General features: G+C 42.8%; 1 protein-coding gene across 1 annotated transcript in view; it reads left to right on the forward strand.

The window, feature by feature from the left end:
- Ten-a (Teneurin-a transmembrane protein) overlaps positions 1-20,660 on the forward strand; it is a 611,676-nt gene that overhangs the window by 273,710 nt on the left and 317,306 nt on the right. The window contains exon 6 of the mRNA XM_078188214.1: positions 1,249-1,324. Within this exon, the coding sequence (XP_078044340.1) occupies positions 1,249-1,324 (76 nt within the window). The remainder of the gene's footprint in view (positions 1-1,248; positions 1,325-20,660) is intronic.

Consider the following 20,660-nt stretch of genomic DNA (forward strand, 5'->3'; position numbering starts at 1 on the left):
ATAGGCGTAAATCGCGGGCGGAAAGGAGCGGCGCGGTAACGATCATTTCGTGGACACGGCGCCGGCAGAAGTCGGAGAGGCGCAACTTGTATCTAATAAATTCAATTATCTCGGCGGGTGGCGGCGGGTCAAGTTCCCGCTACCGGAAGATCACGTAATACACCTTCTGCCGCGCGGTTGTGTCCCGCTAACAAGACGCTAGTTACGAGGTCGTTACTTTTACGGAGGGATCCTCGTTGCTAATCTATAATGGCGCGAACGCCGCAGGGGGCGTTCGGTTACCAGCAAATAACTGATTCTCTACGGCTCGTTACCGGCACCCACCCCCCCTCCGGTTACGCCCCCGTAAAAAATGATACAGTCGGTATTTTACTAGCGATCGAACGTACCAGGAAATAACAAATAATAATAACCGAAGAGCGAAAGACGATTCGTGGACATTCTTTTTTAATTTAAATAGCGATCACTTCGCGACCATAATCGTTGATTCTCGATTTTTTAACGAATTAAAAATCAACCAATCACAAATAAAAAGCTCACTTTAAATCAATAAAAATTTATGGAATATCTCGTTTTTTAAAAAAAATTGACTTACCCCATCCACAAAAGCAACGGACCATTTTTCAGCGAAGAAGTTCATTAGTCGGCGGAACGGACTTCTTATTCCTCCTAATTAAAGATTATCGGGTCGATTCATCCGCGTACCGTTTATTTCGCGGACACTCGACGACTATATTTCTCGGGCCAATACTTCGTTAACCTATTTCCGTGGGAACTATTTCCGCGGCCACTTGCCTCTCTCCACATTTCGATTCAACGAGCCGTGTTTTCTTTGGCGGCATTAAATTTTCAAGAAACACAAGAAGAAGCGAAACAATATTGTGCCCGGAAAGCAGGGAAACGGTCGAATCTTCGCGAGGTCGGTGCCGAAACGCGGTTTCGTTATCGCGCGAAAAATTCCGAAGGAACCCGTCGACAAACATAACCTGACATAACCTGACAAACCCAATATTTAATTTCTCGAAAAGCTCTGTTCAGTTGCGTATAATAATTATTTCTTGGACAGTTGGTTTTGTCAGGTTGTGTCAGGTTAATTATTTCAATTTTTTTTAATTACTATTGTGTCAGGCGAAGAGTGTTAAGAAATTGTTGGGAAATCGTTAAGAAATTGTTAAGGAATTGTTACGAAATTGTTAAGAAATTGTTACGAAATTGTTATTGAAACATTTTTTTCTGTTTCTGTTACAGAGTACTTGATGTCAGGAAGTCCACGGAGCTACCCGGCCCGGTCTCCAGGGGTGGCAACCACACCAACCGTGACCAGGTGAGTTATTACTAGCGTGTGCACACGAAATTCCTCGCGAGCGAGCGAGCGCGCAAGCGCAAGAATCCTTCAGAGTCGAGAAAGCGAAAAAACGAGCGCGCGAGTGAATTTTCCGAAGCCGAGAGATCGAGAGGGCAAGCGCACGAATCCTTGGAAGCCGAGAGAGCAAATGCGCGAATTTTTGGAAGCCGAGAGAGCAAATGCGCGAATCATTGGAAGCCGAGAAAGCGAAAAAGCGCGAATCCTTGGAAGCCGAGAAATCAAGCGCGCGAATCCTTCGAAATAAAAAAAACCAACGCGCTCGCGAATCCTTCGAAACCAAAAAAGGAAGCGCTCGCGATTCCGTCGAATCCTACGAAATCGAAAAAGCAAGCGCGCTCGCGAATCCGTCGAACCCTTCGAAACCAAAAAAGCGAGCACTCGCGAATCCTTCGTAACCAAAAAAGCGAACGCTCGCGAATCCTTCGAAGTCGAAGCGGAAGCCGAGGCCGGTGGCCGCGCAGCCCCGACACATCCATATTCCAGCAGGCAATAACACAGATTTCCGCGTAAGCCAGATCACGTAAGCGGATTTTTCGCGCGGCGGCTGACAAATCCGCGAGACTTATCGGTTTACCTAGTTGCCGGATTTCCCGCGGTTGAATTAAGCTCCGAAAAATCGACCGGGCTGTTGACTCTGCCTCGGGAAAACGCCGGCTATGGCTCTCTCTCCCTCCCTCCCTCTCTCTCTCTCCTTCTCGGCTCGGCTCGGCTCCGCTCGTCGCCGCCGCCGCGGCAACGCGCTTCACCGATTGACGGCCCATCGTTTCGCTGTTAACACGACCGGCTCGTGTTCCCGTCTTCCCTTTCGGCACCGGATTCCGAAACGATTTTACCTCCGACAGCCACCCCCCTTTCCTACCCCCTCCCATCCCGCCTTTCCTCTCGCCGCTTTCCGTTTCGCTGACAGTTTTTTCCGGGAACAGTTTTTCCCGTACCGAAGATGTTTGCTTTGCGTCGGGATTGTATTTTTCTTTTTTTTTTCTTTTACAGCGAGTATGGCGGAGATTGTTGCTCGGAAAAGGATTGGATTGATGCGTCGAGAAATTTGTTGTACAACTTGCGTTGGAATTTTTGTTTTATTTGAGATTAATGTTCAGTTATGGAGCAATTGAACGCGTTTTATTTTAATTATTTTCTTGTACCTTAATTTGGGATTTATAATAATTAGAATTATATTTAGTAATTGGAGTTACACTTAATGATTAGAGTTACCTTTTTCTATAAAAATAATCGTACAAATGAACGCTCAGCATTGTTACTGTGATAGAAGTTATATATCAAAGGATTAATCATACTTCACGAATGATCGTAACAGGATGCATAGAACGTCACTGATTGGTTTCGTATGAAAAGAAAGAAAATTGGGAACGCTTGAAACCTGACCGATACGTTGGGAACAACGTACGGCAAGACACAAAGGAAGGATTTTGAAATTTCGAACGTATCAATCAATGTAACAGTATACAAAGAACGATGACGCGCGATCTCGTTCTTTGAGCGCGGCGTTTTGGAAAAAGATCGACGAGGCATCAAAGCCGATCGATATCTAAAAGCTCAACTAAAATGGAGAAGAGAAAGAGAGTGATAGAGACAGAGAGAGAGAGAGAGAGAGAGAGAGAGAGCGAGAAAAACACACACACACAGAGAGAGAGAGCTAGAGAGAGCTAGAGAGAGAGAGAGAGAGACAACTAGAGAAATTAGAGATAGAGATCTAGAGAGACAGAAAGCTAGAGAGAGAGAGAGAGAGAGAGMGAGAGAGAGMGAKMKAGAGATCTAGCGAGAGAGAGAGAGAACTAGAGAAATTAGAGATAAAGATCTAGAGAGACAGAAAGCTAGAGAGGGAGAGAGAGAGAACTAGCGATCTAGAGAGACAGAAAATTAGAGAGATATCAACATAAAGAGTTAGGAAGAAAGAGAAAGAGAGGGGGGGGAGAGAGAGAGAGGGAACTTTCATCTCGTTTGCCCGTCAGATTCCCGGCTAAAAGCGTCCCCGAAATCGGAACGAACTTATTACTCGGCCCGATAGAATGAAAGTAAGGACGCGGAATAAAGAGCAGGCTAATTCGATATTTCGCGCGCGTCGCAGACTAGCGATCGAATCGGCACGGAAGCCGGAACGGGGGAACGGGGGAACGGGAGAGGCGTCGAAGGGGTGCGCCGGCGAAATACGAGAGAACGCCGGGACGACGTTCTAAATATTTTAAAAGTTCGGCTCATTTGAATTGAAACATCTTCGACTGCGGCTCTCTCTCCTCTCCTTGGCCCCCCCTCCTCTTCCGATCGCCGCAGTATTTTCTCTGCGGTTATTGCGCTTCCAGCCACGTCCGCGCCCTATTCAACCGATTGATTTAAATTTTCCAAAGTTTCCGCGCGCCATTTCCTCCCCTCCCACCTTCTCTTCTTCTCCCTCCCCCACCCACCTTCTCTTCATCTACTTCTAACCCCTCCTGCTGCTCTTCCGCAGAAAAAGAAGCGGCGCGGTGAATTTTACCGCGTGGGAATTGTTATCCGGTCGCGAATGGGTCTCTAGCCGGATAAGCAATCGGCAGTGTTGCCATTTATAGCGTTTATGTTTATGGAAGCACTGTGCTTGGCGGGTAATACCTTTGTGAAAAATTTTGGAGAAATTTGGTTCTTTCTGTCGAAAATATTCGCTCGCGAAGAATAGGTTTGTTTGGGGGTTGATTTCGTTTCGTAGACCTATGTTATCTTTGATTTTTTATTAATCGGTTCAGGGATGAAATAATTTCTTCAGTTTTGTTTAGCTGTGATAAAGAATGTTAGTGAATAGTAAAAAAAATTTATTTGAGCTCCATTGGTAATTAGTTTGATTAATAATCGTTAATAATCGGCGTCTTCGTGAAAAGTCTATTTGAACAGCCATATAACTCGCGAACAATTTTTGGGAGTAATAGCTGCGATAACGGAACGAAACCAAAGGCAAATAATAAGTACAAGCTTAGGCTATATTTATATGTTTTTATTAAAATTTTCTGCTTTAAATTAAAAGTAGAGAAAAATTAGTTTCTGGCCATTGATTCTCGGAAACAGTTTCTCATCCGTCGCGTGAAATAAAGCATATTCAACACTCTCTTCCTGTATTATTATTATTACTGAATGCACAAGATCGTTAATGGAACAATCCTCGAAAGCACTGTAATTAAGGCGGGTACTGATTTAATGTGTAAAACGGAGGTATTATGGGAGGAGGAGAATTCGAGGCGCGCGAAAACTGGGTCAAAAATGGCGAGTTTCCGTTCGGTTGGTTTTAGCTTCACGCGCCGATTTTATCGTCGCCCGGGCATCAAGAGAGAGAGAGAGAGAGAGCCACGTAGCTGCTAATGACTCGCTAATTGCCAAAAGTGGCCGGCCGAAGATTTGTAATCATTAGAGGAGACAGCGAACGACAGCCTCGCGTTGGATAATGGCACTTCTGCGCGCGCCCTCCCCCCCCCCGATACCGAGTCCTACTGCTGTTAATATCGGCCATGAATGAATAAAATATCGGGTGGGATATTAGCTTGACATTTCGCACAAATTACCTCCACTTTTTACGCGCTGTAGCATTCCCTTTTCTGCCCTTGTCTCAAGGTCGTGCTTTCACGTTCCTTTAGAAAAGCGAGGATCTCGTTGTTATTTTCATGTATTGATACTATATAAAATATATAGTAAAATATATGTACGAAATCTGTATTAAAATATACACTATGTATAGTATGCAATACTAAGTAGATACTAAAATCTGTACTGTATGTATATAATGTATTTAATATTTTTTAAATAATATTTTTAAAATAATAAATAACATTCTGATTATTAAAAATTTATTTTCTTACAACTCCACGATGACACTCATACTAAAAAATAGAAAAGGGTAGTTTCATAGTCATAACCGCAATCGTATAAATATTCACATAACCTAGACGTCCATAAATATCTTATCAAACGTGCATAAAATTACCATTTTGGATTTCACGAAAAAAATAATATTCAACCTAACCTCCTGTTGCGATCTCGGCAACTTTGGCAATCTTAACGCCGCAGATCATCGAACAGTTTCCGGCACGAGAATCGCGGCGCCGAAAACTTCCACGGATTCCCGTCCGATTTTATCCGCGGAATGCCGGGGTTGCTATCGAATTCAATGAAGAAACATCGCTTCTCCCGGGACGATATTAAAATGAAGCATACCGTGGTGCGCGCGCGCTTCGCCTCGTAATTTAATTAAACATTCATTTGCGCGCAATTTCATCCGAGCTTCGCCGAGACGCGCCGAGATCGCCGGCCTAAACTCTCGCCGCTCCGCCTTCGGATGCTATGAATTTTTTAAAACGAAAGCGTATGAACTTCGTATCCGGATTATTTCCGCGGCGAGTCTCCGCGCCGGCGGAATAATGGCCGCGCGGCGCGAATGAATTGCGCCGCAGTTTAAGTGATATTTAAGAGTGACTTAATGGAGTTATACTCGCGATTAAGTGAATGCCGGGGGGATCGTGGGGGCAGACCGAATGGCCGTGCGTAAACCAGGCTCTGGTTTCGCGTTCTTGGATATACGGGATTTTGCTATAGTACGCGACGAACTCAAATCGCGTAATCGAATCGCCACGAAACACTTATTTTATACATATAATATAGTATATTATTTTATATAGTATAGTATAGTAGGGTATAGTATGGTATAGTACAGTATAGTATAGTATAATACAGTACAGTATAGTACAGTAAAGTACAGTACAGTATAGTACAGTATAGTATAGTATAGTATACAGCTACAGTATGGTTATATAGCATAGACAACGTAAACTTTCAAGGCTGAAGTTTTTAGTATAGTTTGTGTACATAATGTTAGAGAAGATCCATACACAGTCTTCTCTAACATTACGTACACAAACTATACTAAAAACTTTGTTTTCTTAATACAATTACTAAATAACAATTTCATTTCTTATATCTGTTCCCTTTTTTAAATTTTCAGATTTTACAATAATTACAGTTATTACCAGATTTGACAAAATTCTTGCAATTACATAAACATACGCCGCAATAAAAAATTGGCTAAAATCTCGAACAATTCGAAGAATTTAATCAATTTCATGAAAGTCTTCATACCGCTCGCGTAAAAGATCCGCGCGACAGAAAATTACCATCGGCGATCACCGTCGTCCCCTCTGTCCCGAAATTGCGAGCCGTTTACGTCGCCGCGGCCATTGTCCGCCGTATTAGCGAAATAAAAACGGTGGGTTCTTGAGAAGCGGCTATCGGCGCTGCGGCTGGAAGTTTTCGCCGTCGCAATCGGGCGACGCTTTTTCGTCGTTGCGGGGAAAAAAAAAAGAGAGAAGTATTTCGTTGACCGGGCGAACAATGGGCGCGGCGACCCTTACCGCTGGCCTCCCTGATTCCAGGATTTTTTTCCCTTCGAAGCCGTGCTCCAGTCTCGGCCGAAAGTTTCGATGAAAGGAGAGAGAGGGCCATCCGTGTCACCGGAAACGGTGGGTCAGCGAGACGGAAGGTACTCTGTTGCTGAGGCAACGGAGCCGAAGGAACACCCGCGCGTGTGTTGCCCTCGCCCCGACGGACCAAAGCGGTCCCCGGCCATCCTTCCTTCCTTCCTACCCGCTCTTTCGACCATCCCTGCGAACCACGGCTTCTGTTTTCTTTCTCGGGCACGCCGGATTGTTAACGACCCACTTCGTCGGGGACGCGCACGCCGGTAATGACCGTTCATGCGCGGACCATCTCGCGGAAATTCTTCCGTTAACCTTCTGACCGCTAAACCAGGGATGCACGTATACAGAGTGTATCGAAATTATTGCAACTCCGTGAAATGAGAGGTTCCTCAAGTCATTTCGAGTAACCTTTTCCTTTGCAAGAATAAAATACGCGGCTTTGTTAACGAGTTATTGAAGAAAAACGGTAGCCAATGAGAGGCGAGCGCGCGAAAATTTAGACTAAAGACTCTAAATTACAATTACACCCTAAAAAAAAAATAATTATTTTTAACCATTAATTTTTCAACTTTTCTCATAGCTCGAATTACTGCGAGTCTCTTCGACGCGTAATTTTGCCACGCGCTCGTCGCTCCGCTCGATACAGTCTGTATTTTGTAAGCACCGAAGTCCAGAGTTCGACGAACAAAAGGGAGACGTCCGCCGTTCGCATTTATCACTTATTAACCGAAGCAATTCAGCTAAAAGAACACCGTCCGCGCGCACTCGACCGAGAGTAAAGGCTTTTCTTTCTCCTGTTTTAGCGTCGCCCGTTCCCGATCCGCTCCACCTTATCCATCTTTACCTCCTCAATATCGTTTCTCTCGAGACTGCTCTGCTCCGCTCCGCTCCGCCGAGAGTCTTCCGAAAACAAAACACACAGCTATCGTTATTGCACCCGGGAAAGGGATATCGTTTGGGGGGAGGGATGAAACGGGGGTGGGAGAGAAAAAGTTTCGCTCCGTGTATCGAGTATGTGCTCCGATACCGTTGTATCTCTGCTTTTATTGCTTTTCCTCTCAACGGTCCTGTGCGTAAGCTTCGCTAAACCGAGCCCGGTCCCCGCGGTACCATCGCCAGATCTCTCTCTTTCTCTCTCTCTCGAATTTTTCCTTTCTCGGAGAACGTTTCAAGGTCGCGGAACACGCGCGATCTCCGCGAGAAACAATAAGTCGAGATAAAGACGATTTATTATTCTTCGGCCGTGCTTTCGGGATCCTTTTCTGGCTATGCGAAAGCAGATACTGTGCCAAGGTTTATCGTAATTTATTTTCTAATGTTTTATTGCGTTTAATGCTTTATTGTTTCATATTTGTCATAAGGGGTTAGTTTTTCTATTTATTAGAAATAAACTCGAAGGATTTTAATTACTAGACTAAAATCAATTTTAATTAATGCAGTGAAGTTGATTTAGATTTTCCTTTTTGAATATACAACAATTTATGTTTTATTCTATATTATAAAGTTGTATATATAGATTAAAAATATATTGACTAGTTTAAAGAATTTTATTACAATTAATAGACTTTATAAATCTAAAGTAACAACGCCTTACAAAATTTATAAATTTATTTTCCAGTGGCCGAAAAGCTCAGAATCTATTCCAATCAATTTTGACTTGAAATGTAAATTATTAAACTAGAAATGACACAAAGAAAAATCAATTTCTATTTCAGATAAAATTAATAAATTAAAATTATAAATACAATATTAAACGATCCCATAGAGGGTTGATATATAATAATTACAAGTGTGATTACATAAAATCATATATAGTATCTCTTAATTAGAAACAGGAACCCAACGCCGTGATAAATAAATAACGCTTTAGAAAAATCAGCGACGGAACGAGTAAAGTGTTCCATGGAAAAAAGCGGAGGTCCGCAGTGAAAAAAGTGTTTTTCGTCCGGAGGGTTTTTTTCAACGGTGGACAACACTGCGCGGCCGCGATTAGCGGTCGAAGAACAAAGAGCCGCGCGGCTTGCTACCACCTTTTGAAAGTATCGAAGAAGAACGTCACCTTCGTGTTTTACACAGGATGTGAAATTATGAGGCGCGGTGATAAGAGCGGAGAAGATTTATGGCCGGCCGCCGTTGGAACCACTTTTCTTCGGGGGCCTGCACTTTAATCAGTAAACCTAACTTGTACACGCTCATCCATATTCCCGCGGCCGTCGTGCCACCTTCGTAAAACTGACTCGAGTCAAATGTTTGAAGGATTCCTCGCCGCGTTAAAATAAACACTGTGCGCCGGATCAGCGAGAAACCGGGAATTGAAAATAAAATGAGGGCAAAAGCGGGTACCGGTCCCATCGATCAGGGGAACGCATCCCTTAGGAATATAATAACGTGTTTAGCCTCGTTTTAATCAGAAAAGTATGTAGAATATGTTGAAAATATTTTTATATTTATAACAGTTTTATAATGTTAAAATCCAACGAATTATATTATTGCATTGTGAGTTGTTTTTCGAGAATTCGAGTCGAAGAATTTAATCCTGGAATTAAAGTTTTATTATTAATAATATGTAAAGACAGATACTAGAATTATGAAAACGACGTTATTTATTGTTAGGTATATCTATTAACACGTTCAGAACCAAGGCTGAGCAACTATAATACTCACATAGTTAAAGCAATTTAATTAATTACAGCGAAACTAGAAAATTATTATTTATTATAGGGGTTGAAATTGGAACTCTTTCGCATCCCAAATATTCTAGTCAAATTCAGTTTGCTCAAATATTATATATTACAATAAAAATAAATTTTCAAGATTGCTAAACAATTAGTGTTAATTATATTTGACTGATGCGGCGTGCAACGCGTTAATGTAAAATATAAAAGAAGCCAATTTTATTTCAATTTAGAAGAAATTAATAATATAAAATATTTAAAAATATTATATTATTACAAAATATAATAATATAAAATATTCATATTTAGTAGTTCGTAATATAAGAACTACTAAATACTAAATGTAAGAACTTAATATAATAGTTCTTAATATAGGAAAAAAAGCGGTCTATTAGGAAAATTATTAAGTACGAATAAGGGCTAATCGTCACAGCATGAAAGGAGCGATAGTGCAAGGAGTTAAGAGTATATACCAGCCAGGTGAATCCATTGATTTAATACAAATGTATGGCAGCCATAAGACTGTCTCTACATTCTGTACTCACCTCGACGCATCTCACATCCGAGAGACACCGAGACAGTGTACGCTTCCCATCGTATCCGTCTGCAAAGAAATTGCAGAGGAGGCCGCGATTATTTCACCGGCGGCGGGGGTGGGAGAGGACGTCGGTGCCCGTCGCCGCGTAATCCCGGCGTCAGCTCGGTAAAAGTTTCGCGGGAGCACACTTCATTTAACTCGGCATTACGCCGCTTAATTCTTCGGGAACCGGCGCTGAAAACCGAGTTGTTTACCATGCATCCTCTCTCTCTCTCTCTCCCTCTCTCTCCGCGGGCGACGAGCGCCCCTTTGTCTGCCGCTCATGCCAGAACTATTTAAATTAATCAACATGGAAACCTTAATCTCCCCAGACGTCTTAATCTCGGCTTCAATTTGTGCGCGACTCGAGCCTCCGCGTCTCAACCCCTCTCCTCGCTTCCTCGCCTCGCCTCGCCTCACCCCCTCCCCCTATGCGCACCCTTCTCCCTCGTGCCCTGTTCTCTCGCGGCTCTTTCACGAAACGTAAAACGCGCCCCCATGAAACCGCTTACCTTTCCTTTTTTTCCCTTTCTTACCCCCCGTCTAACCCCCCTCTATTTTCAACGACCGGACCGCGAGGGCGAAACGTTTCTCCGGTTGGCGGGCTTCGACGAGACGCGTAATTGCGTTACAATATCCCTCTCCCCCCCGTCCCCCACTCTCGGTTATTATAATTATTATTCCTGGTAACACCGTAACGTGGAATTCTGGGCGAATTCATCTCGCCGGTAATTGAGCCGAATATTATTATCGCACATTATGCGCGGCGCGGAGGGGTTTTTGCGACCACGGTCGATTCTCCGTGTCGAGTCGGCTGCGAAAAGGGTCCCGGGATCCGCGCGCGGGAATACACGATGGAATCTCTCCCTTCCCCCTCCCTTCTCTCTTCCTCACTCACTAACTCTCTGTTAGCGATTCCAGGTAATTACCGGATCTTTTCAACAAAATTTTCTCGAACGGAAAATCGTTTCTGCGCGCGGGGGCTCTCGAAAATATTTCCCGGCCGATTCGTCCTCGTCGCGCGGCGTTTAGGTTTAATGACAACGATTTTACCCGAAATCCCTCCTGTTACGTTGCTAAACTAATTTCGTAGGATATTACGACGCGACCGCGCCGACGCGAAGGCTGCACGGTCTCTGTACGAGCGAGTAATGAGGCCGTACAATAATATTGATGATAATAGTAATAATATTCGCAAGCGGCCCTATTGAATATATATGTATATACAGGGTGTCCCGGAAATCGTAGTACAATCGGACAGGAGCTGATTCTATATAAAAAAAGAAAAGAACATTTTTTCATCCGGCGCTCCGTTTTCGTGATAATCGACTTCAAAGTTCGTTCAACTTGTAAATCATTTAAGATTTTAAGCATTTCTGGACGTCTCTAAGACGTCTTGAGGATGTCTAGTGCAAGACATCAAGGACGTTTTTAAGATGTTTTCAATTTATTGTGAACGTCCTAGAAGGGTCCTGCGTTGCAAAACAAAGTGTTTAGGATGTCCTGCGAACGTCTTAGAAACGTCTTGTGATACAAATTAAGACGCCTTTTAAACGTCAATAAGACATCTTTTAAACGACTCTAATACAGCTTTTAAACGTCTCTAATGCGTCTATTAAACGTCTTTTAAACGTCTCTAAGAGTCTTTTAAACGTCTTTAAAACGTCTTTTTAACCTCTCTAAGATACGTCATTTAAACGTCTTTAAAACGTCTTTTAAACGTCTTTTAAACGTCTTTAAAACGTCTCTTAAACGTCTTCTAAACGTCTTTAAGACGTCTTTAAGACGTCTTTTAAACGTCTTTTAAACGTCGAAAAGGACATCTTACGTTTTATGAATTCTCATAGACATTACACGAACGTCCTTAAAACAATCAACCCTTATCAGTACCTTCCTGCCGAATAATTGTAAAAATTCGCAACAGCAATAAAAGCACCGCCACGAGGTTCCTAATTGTTCCGCGAACGCATAAAGTCCTCATCGCGCTAATCATCGGCGAGATATCTGTAATTGGCGGGCGTGACAGTCGGACAAAGTAGTCCGGCAATAAGAGTCGTGTGTTTCGCGCCCCATGCCGAATCAAAGAGTCAATTTAGCGGAAGCCTGCGGGCACGATCGTGCGAGCAGGCCGTTAGCGTCGCGGAGGGGGTTCGGTTTAATTGGTCCCACGAATCATCCGCGTGCAATCTTCGAACGGTCACTCGGCGTCGTCTGGCACTCGATGGCCAGATAAAAGCGGTTCCACGGTGGCGAAGGGTGGCGAAGGGTGGCGGCGACGACCGGCGACCAGGCGGCGGCGGCTGCATCCTAATTTAGGGGGACAGAGAAGACCAGCCCCGCGAAAAAATAGAAACGCGAGGGTCCGAGAGAACACGGCTCTCCCGGCCGCGTTAATAAAAATCCGCGGCGGCTCGCGTGACACCCCGTGATACCGTCGGCAATATTTTTCAAGCGGCGGCGCTCGCGCGCGCGCCTCTTGGCCGGCCGCGGACTCTCGTCACGGGGCCCCGTGTAAAATTTCGAGGCGTAAATCCGCGACAATGGAACGTAATTTCAAGCTGGTCTCTCGCCGTCGCGGACTAGGCCGGGTCTCCGACGCCGCGATCGATATCAAAACGCGCGAGGAATAGCAGAACGCGGATCGTAAAGCAGAGGAACACGACGCCGAGAACCGACGACACGAGCGTTCGCCGCCGCCCCGTTAATTTATTGCTGGCGGCGTGACGAACGGACCGGCCTGTCGTAAGAAATCTACGGATGACGGACGGCGACGCTGTTTTCCGGCGAATCGATCGAACCTTGGCCTCAAATCGAGTTTTCTACGGGATTTAAGCGGCGAGCGACCTTATATTTCACCGATCTGCTGCGGATGGATGCAATCACGATAATGATGCAGATGCACGAAATCGCGTTACGCGAAGTCTCGATAATAATGGAATGATAATAATAATTGCAGATTTGTTGTGAACACCGGTCGGAGAATTTTAAAACGTCAGAAAATTCAGAAGATCTATGATATTGTCTTTAAACTACTAAATCTGATTTTATCCGCTATATAAATCTGTCTGACTATATATCGTGCTATTCTACTTAATCAGAAATCTTCCTTACCTTATTGCAAATAAATTATGCGGTTCGCTAAAGTTGTCCATATGTTTTTAAAATGTTAACGCAGTGTTTTAAAACTATAACATAATAAATCCACCTTAAACAACAAATATCGTCTATTCGTTTCGCGATCAGAAAAAGGGAGGAAACTTATGGGACACCCTAATATGCGGCTGCCGTCGATACGTTTAGCGCGTGCGACATCCGTTCCGCGTCGAATCGCGCGCGCGCGCGTCCGCCGATTAACTTTCGCTCCCGCGAAACTTTCTGTCATATTGGCAATTTAAATTCGTAATTAAACAACTTCCGTTAACTAATCGTTAATTACGCGCCGCGGCACAATAAAACTTCTTGCGAGCGGCAAACGTCGCGCGACGCGGCGCCGCGCGCAAAAATTAACGCGTAGCCCCGTTGAAAAACCGGGAACACGCGAGAAGAGAGAACACCGGACAGAAATGTTTCGCGGGCCCTGTTTCATGCACGGTAAACACCGCGGCTCGCGTTAACACTCTTGAATGCGGAAATACTGGATATTAGGAGACGTGTTTGTTCACCCTTTTAATGTTAACTTATTCATTCGCTGGCAGAGTTTTTGGAAACATATGGAACGTCGACGTTGTTGTTTTTCTTCGTGTCCGTTTTGTGGTAAAGAAATATTTAAGTTAAATAAAATGTTAACGCTTTTATAATAATTTATATTTATGTTAGTTATCGTGCATATTCGAATATAGAAGGAAATTTTGTTTTTAGATAAAGGCAATATAATATTACTGAGATCAGAGTTGAAAGCGATTTAATTTCTTTCGAATGGTTATTAAAATTATTTTGATAACTTTTCTCATAAGCAACGTGTTATGTATATATAATATAATATATAATATAGGGTCTGCAAACAGTCACTAAAATATAATATTGAAACTACACTTGAATCTTATTTAAATTATTTTGCAAGAATATTTTACTTAAATCAATTACCCAAATCAATCTTAATGTAAGCTACGTGTTATATATAATATAGTACACAAAATAATGTATAATATAGAGTGTCACAGTAGTCATTAAAATATAATATTGAAACCACGCTTGAACCTTATACAAATTGTTTCGCAAAAATATATACTTAAAACTCAAATTAAATCTAATTACCCAAATCAATTCTTTTCTAGTCGAATAATTTTCTCGAATAACGATCATTCGTCCAAAAATTGTATTTAATTACTCAAACTATTTTAGATATAAATTCCACTTGCATTTGATTCTCCCTGACGAATATATAAATATATATATAGAGAAAGAGAGAGGGACTGAGATACGTTATAATATTCGACGCTCATTTCATGGTACAGTCTCGCCAGCCAATATTAAGAAGATCGTTCGCCGAACGCGAATCATCGCAACGCTTTTCGCGCACGGGCCACGCGCGCACAGCTTATTGTGTTCCCGTGTCCCTCTTACCGAGTGTTAGGCGGGCGTCGTTTTTAATTAAAGTTTCCCCGCACACGAAATGTTGCACGCGTTTTTATTACGGCAACTTCCGCGTAACCGGCGCGTAATGCAATATGGTGCCGGAATATGTAATTCACGAGTGACCCGGGAAATTTCTTCTCCGCGAGCACGCGCCGGTACCCCGTTGATAGTTGCACCGATTTCAAATGTGCTAACCAACCGGCCGCCTCAAACGGTGGACAACTTAACCATGCTTTTTATCCGCGAAGGGCAACTTTTACGGGCCACGTTCTACGCGAAAGTTCGTCCCTCCTCCTCCTCCTCCAACTCCCCTCACTCCCACCCTTCGCCCCTTTTCCCATAGCCTTGTGGAACACTCGTACGGGAACGAGGCGGCTCGAGTTAATGCTTTGAGTAACACTACGTTGAGGACAGCCTAATTTTCTTGCGGAATTAACTTACCCGCGGAATAATAAATTCTTTGATGCTCTGCTTGGCTGTGGTTGTGGCTGTAGGTTGGGCTACGGTGCTGGCTTGTGACTGTGGACAAGAGAAGTTATAGGGAAATGAGAATGTTAGGATAATAGGGTAATGTGATTCATAGGGTAAAAGTGGTTTTATAGGCTAATTGAATAGACAGTATTTAATTTTGTTAAACGAGAGTGGAGAATTTTTGAATATGCTTTTATAAACTCATGTTAACAATGACAATTTATACACTCACGCTGAGCTAACTTCACTATAGCTAATTAGAAATAAGCATTATTTTAACTTTTGTCTTTGCTAGTTTAGCTATTTTAGCATTTGTCTGACATATGTCACTCTATTCTACTTAATTCATTTGCAATCTTAGCATTCTCGAGTTATGCTAACGCCATTTAATTTGTCTCATCACAGACTACCCCTATTCTCCAAGACCAAATATTTATTTCACTTAAACCAATTTACTATTTAATCTTATTATATTATTATTAATGATTTACTATTATTATATTATTATTAATTATTTACTATTATTATATTATTATTAATTATTCACTATTATTATACTATTATAATATATTTACTATTATTATACTATTATTATATTATATTCCGATCACAGCGCAATCGTTCCTATACCGCTTGCCTGACCATAAGTAATCATCCCACGACTTTCCCGCCTGACAAATGCCGGCTTTTTCTCCAGCTGTCTGACCACGCGACGACCCACACCACTCGCCCCTAGACAAGCCATCCTCTCTTTCTCTCTCTCTCTCTCTCCATTGTCCGACCATCCACCGTCCGGTTCCACTTCGCGTTCTCGTGATTAGCCGGCGCATATTTTCGCAGAAATTCCGGGCGAAAATAAGCGGGGGCCGAACGTTTTAATAGCGGGTAATAGAATTCTCGCGACAAAGTATCGCGGACACGCGACGAATATGGTCTCATTAATGCGTGCTCGTTGACCGTGCGCCGCCGTGGACGGTTCACGTGCGCGGGGTGCAACCGCCCCCCCCCCCCCCCCTCCTGGCCACCTCTTTATTTTTGCGCGCCGGGAATATTGAAACACAAGGACCGCACGATTACGCCCGGTAATTGCCGCGTTGCATGTGAGGGGCTCGCTGTAATCGGGCGCAACGGTCGCTATAACGCCGGCACGCTGTCGCGACGTTTACGAGGATCCTTTCTGCGACGGGAATCAGAGTCCAAGGACGAAATAATGTTCATTGATGAATGATTCGTTCGAGTTTGATTCACCTGTTTAGAATTTAATCGAATTAGAATTTGTGATAGTTAATGATTCGTCGTGTAATAGAGGTTTATTTTATTTCTTTTCAAAGCGAATTTTTACTGCTTTTGCTGCGAATAGGTTTATTTCTTTATCATCTTCTTGGCGGAGCGAGGCTCTATTAATAAATTGAATTAATAATAGAAAATTTTAACCAATTTCATTACAGAAATTGCAGAATTATTACAGAAATTTATTTTATTACAGAAATTGCTCTATCACCAATTAAAAATCTCTAAACTTAATACAATTTATAAGTTTAGAGATTTTTAAATGGTGATAGAGCAATTTCTGTAATAAAATAAATTTCTATAATAATTCTGCAATTTCTAAATTAATAATTCAGCAATTTTTAAATTAATAATAAAATATAATATTGTGCTACGCTGGGCGACGAAGGTGTTAACGAATAACACCGCGAATTTACGATTATTCGCTTAGAATTGCAAACGTTCCACAAGACGACGAATATTTCTATTAAATCGACTCCCTTCTACTCGAACGCTATTACCATGGTTGGCGGAATTTAAACGCGCGTCTCGGCCGCAGCGGCATCGAACGCGGCCGACGTTACCGTCGATGGGACACCGCGATCCGCGTTTCGCGAGCCGCGCCGGCTTCGCGTTGCCGCCGTCCATAAACCTCTCTCCGCTCGTAAACATTCATCAGCCCGGGGTCCGCGCACGCGTGTCCGTCGTAATTATAATTGATGGTATGTTAATTACAATTTACGCAAAAACCTGCTCGCCCCGCGAACACGCGTCGCGACGCGTTAAGGGCCCGCTCTCCACTTCTTCCACCCCTCGCTCGTTGCTCCTTTTAATCGTCTTAAGTGTTTTATGAACTGTTCCCGGCCCCGAAAATTAATTATTGGGACGTCGCGTGTGTCCCGGAAACACGAACCGCTCGTTTAACCTCGCCGATACCAGTGCTCCGATTTTTAGCGTAATTTATTTCGCGACAGGCTTTTGCCTGCGTTTTTGCGGAATATTTGTAGAATGGATTTTGTATGATTTTTTAGAATTGTTAGAAGTTGTTTTAGGACGTGAGTTTTTAAGGTGGAGGTGGAATGATAATTTTTAGGGTTTGATTTTTAAAATTTGAGTTTGTTTGGGTTTTAGCTTTGTTAGGTTATTGCCATAGCTTTTTTATTGCAGGTGAGTTTTATTGCGCTTGTCTAACTGTATTTGTAATCGTACTACTTGACTGACTATATTTTTAATCGTTTTACTTGTCTGGCTATAGTATCCAACTCGTTCATGTCCTCCTAGTCTGATCTAAGGCGTTCTTCTTCCACTGGTCTGAACCAAGTTGCTCTTCGTCTACTCGTCTGATCCAAGTCGTTCTTCTTCTATTTGCTAATAAACACATAGAATAAAAAAGTTCTACGTAAACAGAAAATAATGATTAATATATACGTACAATATAAATACTGTACTAACACACGCAATTGTAAAACTTCATATTAAACAATTATTTTTCTTTCTAAAAATTGCTTTCCTTCTCGATATCGAAGCAATATTTTAATCCCCCACAAATTCACCATAAAAATCAAGATACCTAACTTAACATATAATTTATAAATTTTACCTAATTAAGCAACCCCAAAAACATTATTATTATTAATATTAAGCAACATCAAACATCTTCCCGATCGAACGTACACATTTTATCCACGATTTCAGCGAGATTCGCCAGCTGCTGCACGTCCACGGGAAGAGCAAAGGGGTTCCTAAAAAGATTACAAACATAAATCGCGAGAGAGAGAGAGAGAATGTTCTAAGGGCTCGCAACGGTCTCGATTACACGGGCGAACCGGATCCGACTTGTTCATAGGGAATTCGGGAAAAACTCAACAACAAAAATCTCTCCCTCGTCCAGATTTCACTTGACGGACTTCCGCGGTTTCACCGTATTCCGTCCCGGCGTCTGCGCAATAAATAAATATCCCGAGTAATTCGAAACCGGGGGTCGAAGAAAAACAAAAAGGCCGCGGCGGCCGGGGGTACGGTTCTACGTCGGATAATTGAAATCGGAGCTCTTTCTCTCGCCGCGCACTTTTCCTCCGACCGCGTCGCTCCTCCTCCTCCGGCGAAGCGAAGGCTTCCTTTTTTCTCGACGCGTCTCCTTCTGGCAACGCGTGCGGATCGTTACAATTATTTCTGTTCCGAAGAAATCCGAAGGTGCCATGGGGGCAGTGACACCATAATTAACATTAGTTATTATGGTGTCATTAGCTATTATTAGTAAATAACATAACAAAAGAATAGTAAATAAGACCTTGACTGAGCATTAATATCCATTAATACCCAATTTATTAATATTTAGATTAATATTACATTTAGATCAATATTATGTATATATTATTGGATCGTAGAGAATTAGACAATATTGTATTAGGTTGGCGCATACGAATTGTCGAATTTTTATGTAAATATTGTATATAAAATTGTATATCTTTTTTCAAAAATTGTCGATGTAATGAAAATATGCCCCGTTCGCTTTGCCACACATTTTCAACGAGATATCAATACAGAGACGCCTGTCTTAAACAAATTCTGATCATTTTAATTATAATTTCATAAATCGAAATAGTTAACTGGTGACCGGTGAACGATGGGTTAAAATTGTCTACTGGGTGTCGAAATATTCCCCACACCGCAACAAATAAGTCTACTCCACTTTATTTATTGCAACAACCGATCAACGGAGCATCGACAGAGGGGAGGAGGAGGGAGATGTTATTCGTCGGATGCGCGGGCAACCGCTTCCCTCGCGACGGGCCCCCCCTGGCTCGGTGTTTTCTTTCAATTATCAACTTTCATGAATTCTTAATTAGATGCTGAACCTTTCGGTACCCGATTGCTCCGTTTCTTCGGCAAAGTGGCGATCCGCTGCGAGGCGCAATTAATTGAAGTCTGAAGTCGTCGCCCGGGGAAAGTTCGCGGACGATGTTTGTCGGTAGTAATTGAAGAGAAAAGAAGAGAATTATTGGAGAACGCTCCGGAGACGATCCCGGTCCTTGGGGGGAGATCGTGTCTGTTACGCGTGGACGGGCTTCCTCCAAATGTAATCACACTTTTACCTTCTCGGTTCGATCCTCTCTTCGCTGGAAACAAACTGTTCCTTTACTGGACCCCGTGCCGGCCAATTGACACCTTTTGCTCGAGCTAATGTGATCGTGGATTGCAGGTACCGGATGATGATGCGAAGACACGTTTTTGTACTGTGGATCGGTGCATATTGTGCACGTGTAATTAATTGAGCTTGGTGGCTCGTGAAACAGTTACACTTTTAACCCTTTGCAGGGTTAACAGTATTTTAAATAGGGAGGATGTTAATAATTTATATATTAATCTGTGTTTCAATATATTTCACACGAAGGATATATATTATAGAATAGAGTAGTAATTATAGATACACTTTTATAGGAATTCATTGATTAATAGTTCTTATCAATATATTATTAATACGTTGCAATATGGGAATTTTATAACTATATTTGGACCGAATTTAGTAACAAATTATACAAATACCCATAACTCTATCGTAACCCAATAAGACGTCAATTTTAACCCTTTGAACTCGAGGTCATTTTAACCGTACTTACGAAATCATTTTCCTGTCTCATAATATTTCAATTCTATGCAATAAAATGCACTTTTTGGAGAACAAAATTATTTCTTGCGACTTACAGCAACAGTTTCGCTACTAATTTTTAAAATCTAAACTTTATTGTTACAAGTATTATTTTGGAACGTGATAGAATAATTTTAGCGTTGCCTCAGAGTCACCATTCGAGTGCAAAGGGTTAAGTCAAGTATAGGACTAAAAACATCCCAAAAACTTTTGTCGCGCAGCGTAAAGGTCTCGGGTTCTAGAGAGGTATTCTTTAACGGAGAGGGGGGCGGGGGGGGGGGGGGGGGGGAAAAAAAAAAATCCGGGAGAAGAAGAGGCGGGGGGGAGGCGAGTTACGGACGAGGAAAGGAGGAGCGGCGGAAAGGAGAGGAAAGGAGAGGAGAGGAAAGAAGAGGGGAGGGGGGTGAGTCGACGGCGGTATGCAGCGACGCCGGCGACGGCGGAAAAAGTTATGGCGTAAGAAACAGAAGAAAAGCGGAAAAGGAACGGCGGCGGGTAGGAAGGGGGGAGAGGAGGGTGGTTGGCCGGCGAAAGCGCACGGGAGAGATTCGCGAAACCCGATATGAAATACCAGGAGAGGAGAGACGGAGGGAGAGAGAGAGAGAGAGAGAGAGAGAGAGAGAGAGAGAGA

The sequence above is a fragment of the Augochlora pura genome, chromosome 2, assembly GCF_028453695.1.
Source record: "Augochlora pura isolate Apur16 chromosome 2, APUR_v2.2.1, whole genome shotgun sequence".
NCBI lineage: Eukaryota > Metazoa > Arthropoda > Insecta > Hymenoptera > Halictidae > Augochlora > Augochlora pura.